At 74.8% G+C, this 6000-nt stretch overlaps 1 protein-coding gene across 2 annotated transcripts; it reads right to left on the reverse strand.

The window, feature by feature from the left end:
* Positions 1 to 1814: 1814 nt before the first annotated feature.
* Positions 1815 to 6000, reverse strand: RHBDL1 (rhomboid like 1). 2 transcript variants are annotated; one of them, XM_064520487.1, is made up of 8 exons: positions 5929 to 6000; positions 3564 to 3722; positions 3161 to 3385; positions 2948 to 3096; positions 2721 to 2833; positions 2529 to 2629; positions 2365 to 2425; positions 1815 to 2194 (listed from the first exon to the last, which is right to left on the reverse strand). In XM_064520487.1, the coding sequence occupies exons 1-8, from the start codon at positions 5965 to 5967 to the stop codon at positions 2016 to 2018; spliced, it is 1026 nt and encodes a 341-aa protein (XP_064376557.1). In that variant the 5' UTR covers positions 5968 to 6000; the 3' UTR covers positions 1815 to 2015. The 2 variants fall into 2 exon arrangements, with proteins under 2 accessions (XP_064376557.1, XP_064376556.1); XM_064520486.1 differs by having other exon boundaries at positions 1815 to 2287.

The raw sequence follows: 6000 nt of genomic DNA on the forward strand, positions 1-6000 counted from the left end.
GCAGCGGGGGGGGGGGTGGGCTGGTGGGATGAGGGGCTGGCGGGGGGGGGGCTGATGGGGGGGTGCACGTGTGTGCGCGTGTGCACGTGTGGGGGGCAGGCGGGGACCCCGGCGGTGCCGCGTGGCCTCGGTGCCCGAGCGGCTCTTTGGCCGCCGGAGCTGGTGCCCTGGCAGGGCTCCTCCGGCCCTGCCCGGCTGCCTGGTGCGGCCCGGTGCGCATGACGCCGGCGCAGCCCCCTCCCCGCGTGCAGCCGTGTCTCGGGGCCGCGAGCGGTGCCCGGCGCTGGCACACGCGGCCGAGGGGCCACCGAGACGCCGCCGGCCGGGAGAGCGCGTGAAACCTGCGGGAACGGCCCGGCGGGAAGCGGCACGCCGGCCCGGAGAGCCTCGTGCCTTCTTTCTGTGTGCCTTAATAAACTCTTCCTCCTCCTCCTCCTCCTCCGCGTCTGTGGTGCACGTGCCTTCGTCCGGCCGGCGAGGCGCTGCGCCGGCACTGCGGGACCCCCGCTGCCGGGACCATGGGGACCCTGCTGCCGGGACCATGGGGACCCCGCTGCTGGGACCATGGGAACCCCGCTGCCGGGACCGTGGGGACGCTGCTGCCGGGACTGTGGGGACGCCGCTGCCGGGACTGTGGGGACCCTGCTGCCTGGACCAGGGGAACCCCGCTGCCGGGACCGTGGGGACGCTGATGCCGGGACCATGGGAACCCCGCTGCCGGGACCGTGGGGACCCCACTGCCGGGACCATGGGAACCCCACTGCCGGGACCGTGGGGACCCTGCTGCCTCGACCAGGGGAACCCCGCTGCCGGGACCACGGGAACCCCACTGCCGGGACTGTGGGGACCCCGCTGCCGGCTGGCACCCGCCGGGCTGCCCGTGCCGCGGGGTGGGAGCTGCGCTCGGTTCACATGGCCCCGAGTTTTCCGCCCCGGTAACCTGCTCCCGGCTGCCTTTGCCCGTCTCCCGGCCCGTCCGGGGGGCGCGGGGGGATTTTTCCGTTTCGGCTGGGCCCTCGCGCTGCTGCCGGCGCCGTGGTGAGACCCAGCCTCGGCCAGACGCCCCAGCCCCAGGGTTGGGGGGGTCGGGGGGGGGGGCTGCAGGAGGGCGGCTGGTGCCGCGGGCCAGCCTGCGGCCTCGTTAACGCGCTGGCTGAAGTCATGACCGATGCGCTGATTTAATTAGCAGCTGCCAGGGAATTAGCAGCTCCAGCACAGGGGGCTGGCCGGGGGTGGGGGGGGGACGTGCACCCTCCTGCAGCCCTGCCGTGGGGCTTGGCCCCCCTCGCCCCCCCACCAAGCCCCCTGGCACCCCCACGCGAGGCCGCCCGAGCCGCAGGGGGGGCCGGCGGTGTGCAAAATATTTATTTGTACTCCAAAACAAGGTCGGGCCTGGGCCCGCGGGGCTGCCACGGGGCCCCCCCGCCCCCCCGGGAGCGCGCCAGCCAGCGCAGCGGGAGCGGGGCCTGGCCGAGGGGGCGGCGGCGGCGGAGGGCACTGCTGGAACGAGGTCTGCCGGTCTCAGCTGATTTTTCTTCCTTCTTTTTCCTCCCCTTTTTCTTCTCTTTGTTTTTTTCCTCTCTCTATATATATCTTTTTTTTTGGCATAGAAAAATAAATCACTCCTGTTTTGGCACCGGTGCGTCCCGTAGAAGTGCAGCCCCGTGGCGAGCTGGGGCCGGGCGCAGACCCCCCCCCCGGCAGAGGAGCAGCCGGGGCCTGGCTGGTCCCTGGGGGGGGGCACGGGGGGCTCGCCGGGTGCACCCAGCGGCAGCATGGCGGGGGGGGGGAGCGGGCGCCGGGGCAGGCCTGGCCCCACTGCACCCATGAGGGGAGACCTGGGGTGGGCGACAGCCCCGGCCCCACTGCACCCATGAGGGGAGACCTGGGGTGGGCGACAGCCCCGGCCCCACTGCACCCATGAGGGGAGACCTGGGGTGGGCGACAGCCCCCAGCTCCGTTCGGACACCGATAGAAAAAGGAAAGGGGGAGGAAGCCCCGGGGGGGGGGGGGCGCTAGGGCGGGGGGGGGATCTGTGCCCCCAGCAGGTCGTAGGCGAAGATGTTCCAGAAGACGGCGAAGAGGAGGAAGGTGCCGTAGGAGAGCAGCACGACCCACCAGCCGCACTGGTCGCGCAGGCTCTCCTCGTAGCTGCGCAGGATGGTGAGCCCCATGCTGATGCCCACGATGGCCCCTGCCAGGTGGGCCATGAAGCTGGGCTGGGGGCCCGCGGCCGGCAGCGGCGGCGAGAAGCGCAGCCACACGGCCCGGCCCACCTCCGAGCTCACTGCAAGAGAGCGCCGCGGGCTCAGCCGCCGCCGCCGCCGCCGGCCCCCCCGGGCCCCCCCACCGCCGGCTACTTACTGCACACGAGCGCCAGCACCATGCGGAGCAGCTTGTAGGGGCAGCGCATCCCTGCCCAGTTCTGCGGGGAGACGGCGAGACGGGCAGGGCCGCGGCGGCGGAGTGGGGGGACGCCCCCCCCCCCCCAGGGCCCCAGCCGCCCCGCCGTGCCCGGCGCCGCTTACCATGACCACGTTGGCGAGGTGGGCAGAGCAGAGCGCGTAGACACCGCCGGAACCGCCGACCAGCGGCGCCCGCATGTCCGTGATGGAGACGGTCAGGGAGCCTGCGGGCAGCGGCGGGGCTCAGCGCGGGTGCCGGCACCCTGGTGAGCCCGGGCCCCGGTGGCACTGGTGGCACCGGCGGCGCGCACCCACCTGCCAGCACGCCGGCCAGGTAGAGGAAGCTGATGCGCAGGATGCCGTGCACCATCTCCAGGGGCACCCCGATCATGAGCTGCAGCAGCGCGTTGAAGCCCAGCTGCTCCAGCCTGCCGCACACGGGAGGGCCGCGTCGGCTCGCCGGGGCCGATCCTGCCCTGCAACCCACCTCCGGCACGGGAACGGGCCCGGCGGGACCCCCCTGGCCCCGGGGACGCCCTTACCCCACGTGCATGAACATGTAGGTGAGGAAGCGCCAGGCGCGGGCCCGGTGCCCGGGGTGGTAGACCAGGGGGCTCTTCATGTACTCGGGGTGGTAGGTCTGCAGCACCCACTTGTTCAGCCGGGCCCCGTAGCACAGGAACACGATGATCTGCGTGGGGCAGCCGTCAGCGCCGGCGCCGCCGTGCCCCCCCGGCCCCCCCGGCCCCCAGCACCTGGGTGAGCGTGACGGCGGCCATGAAGACGGGCGGGGGGCAGGTGCGGTGCTGGTAGAAGTACCAGCGGCGGTCCATCTCGCAGGGCAGGATCTCGTAGGCCACGTAGCGGACGAAGCGCTTGTAGATGCCGAGGCCGGTCTCGTCGAGCAGCACGTCGCGGGGCAGGGCCCGCTGCCCGTTGGCGATGGCGCGCTTGAAGCTGCTCGAGCGCTTGCTGCTGATCTGCGGAGAGAGGCCGTGGCCCGCCGCCGCCGGGCAGCGTGCCCCGGGGACGGCAGCCACCGCCGGGGTCCCGCCGCGCCCGCGGGGTCCGGCCCGCTCCTCCCCGCCGGCGCCAACCCGGCCCCGCGGTGGCCCCCGCGCGTGCACCCGCCCCGGCCCGCGGCGCCCCGGCACTGACCAGATCTACCAGCTCCTGATAGCAGACCTGGCCCTCGCCGTTGCCCTGCGCCAGGGCCACCAGCATGTCCAGCTTGGCGGGGTCCAGCGGCAGCTCATGGCTGTGCACGAGGCTGGTGAAGGTCTCGGCGCCGATGAAGCCCGTGTTCTCGGGGTCCAGCTGCAGAGCGGGGCCGCACGGCTGCAGAGCCGGCCCGCGGCACCAGGCCCCCGCGCCACCGCTCTCCGGGCACGGGAGCTCCCCGCGGCCCGCCGTGGCTTTCCCGCCCCCCCCCCCCCGCCCCTCCCCGCCGCTCAGCCAACACTCTCCCACTCAGTTATTTCTCAAGCCGAGCAGCCTGCCAGCCGGGAAGCCGCGGAGCTAAACACACGCGCAACGCTGGCACGGCTGCCTCCTCCGGCACGGCCTCCCGCGCGCCCCTGCGCCGAGGTGGGGCCGTGCTGCCCGGGCGCCCCGCGCCAACCGGGGCACCCGCGCTGCCTGAATGCCCCGCGGCGCCCAGGCACCCCGCCGCCCCCCGGGACGGTGCCAGGAGGATGCGCCCGGGAAGGGTGCCGGCACCCCGCAGCCGGGCAGGGTGTTCCAGGGCAGTGGGGTCGCCCCGGCCGGGCGGCCTGCGGCCGAGAGCACGGCACTCCCACAAACATGGCCGTGTCTGCTGCTCGCTTCTCCAGGGGATGAAACGCAGAAGAGGAAAGTCGCTGGCAACGTCCTTGTGGAAGGGGCAGGACAGAGCACGCTGCGGGACACGGGCGCTCGCGCGTCTGCTCCCTCCCTCCTGCTCGAGCAGAGAAAAGCCGGAGCCCCGCTCCCGGGAGGGCCCTGCCGCCCGGAGCCACTGGCCGAAGGCCTGGAGGCACGCGCCAGCCCCCATCCTGCCCGGGGAGGGGGCTGGTGCCCCCCCCGGCTCCCCACAGCGGGGAGGGAGGAGGAAAGGGGCGAGGGCCAGACTGGCGGCACAGGCCGGGGCGAAGGCTGGGGCCGGGGAGCTCGTGCGGCTCCCGGCTGCTGGGGCGGCGAGGGACGTGCTGGCCTGGATCCTCGCGGCTCCGGCGGGACGGGTGCCGGGTGCGGGTGCCGCTCGCCCTCCCACGAGGGCACCTGCACGCCACGCAGGCAGACCCACGCAGAGCTCAGGGCCCCACGGCAGGCCCTGGCAGCAGCCAAAGAGCCCCTCGCCTTTCGGGGGTGCATCTCCCCTGCTCATCCCCGCCTGCCCCCGCTGCAGCAACTCCGCCGGCGTGCCCATCGCTCTCCCGGCCGCGCAGCCCTCGTCACCCCCAGCACAGCCCTCCCGGCAGCGGCTCCTGCCCGGGAAGCGGTGGCTCTCGCCGGCGGCGTCGGAGGCGCGCGGCTCCGGGGAGCCAGCTCAGACCCAGCAGCCGATTGCCAGGGAGATGCCGGGGAGCGACGCCGCGGCTCCCCAGCCCGAGGAGGCCGGGGGATTCGCCAAGGTCACGGCGCCAGCCAGGCTGTGGCTAACGGGGCGCGGGGGGACGCTGGCAGCCTAAAATCCCTGACCTGCCACCGGGAAGCAGCGGCTCTGCTCCCCGTCCCCCGAGCAGAGTCCCTGGCCAGGCGGCGGGAGCCCGGCACGCGGCTGCCAAGAGCCGAGGGCGCGTGCCGGGAGGAAGCCGGGCAGGGCGAGCGCCCAGGTACGCCGAGCACCGGGCGCTAACGCACCAGGGCCCCATCCTGCCGGCAGCAGCGCGCTCGATGCTACGCAGCGTTAATGCTTTACGGTCTGATCCTGCAATCAGGTCACGGGGCTCGATGCAGCCCCCTGCAAACGCACGCGAGCCTGAGTCTGCGACGGGGGGCTGAGCCGCGCAGCAGCTCTAGTGCACCGGGGCCCCATCCTGCAGCCGGCTCCGGGGCTCAGCACCGCCACAGGCACAGGCGTGGGGCTCCCGCCTCCCCGCTGCCCAGCACCGCTCAGCCTCGCAGGCGCGCCCAGCACCCCCGCAGGATCTGGCCCGGGGCACGCGAAGCGAGGGAGCACCGGCGTGGGGAGGAGGTCACAAGTGAGCCGAGTTGCGCGGCGGCTCAGCGGCGCCGGCGGGGGGGGGTTCCCAGGGCCCCGGCTCGCAGCGCCGGGGGCGCCGCAGGGCTGCGCCGGGGGGCAGCACCGGGGCCGGGTCCCCCGCAGTCGGCGGCGGCCCCCGGGGCAGCGGGGCCCACGGCGCGTCACACCCGCGGCGGCGGTGCCCGGGGCACGGCGGCCCCCCGGAGCGGCTCAGCGTCCCCCGGAGCGGGGCCCGCGGCGGGTCCCCCCACCCCGGCGAGGTGCCCGGTGCCGGCAGCCCCCCGCAGCGCCGCTGGCGCCCCCCCCCCGGCGCGGAGCCCGGAGCGCGGCCGCCCTCACCTGCTCCTGGATGAGCTGGAGCAGGGAGCTCCTGTCCATGCACCCGGCGGGCGGCGGGCTCCGCCGCTCCGC

The sequence above is a fragment of the Dromaius novaehollandiae genome, chromosome 14, assembly GCF_036370855.1.
Source record: "Dromaius novaehollandiae isolate bDroNov1 chromosome 14, bDroNov1.hap1, whole genome shotgun sequence".
NCBI classification, from domain to species: Eukaryota; Metazoa; Chordata; class Aves; order Casuariiformes; family Dromaiidae; genus Dromaius; species Dromaius novaehollandiae.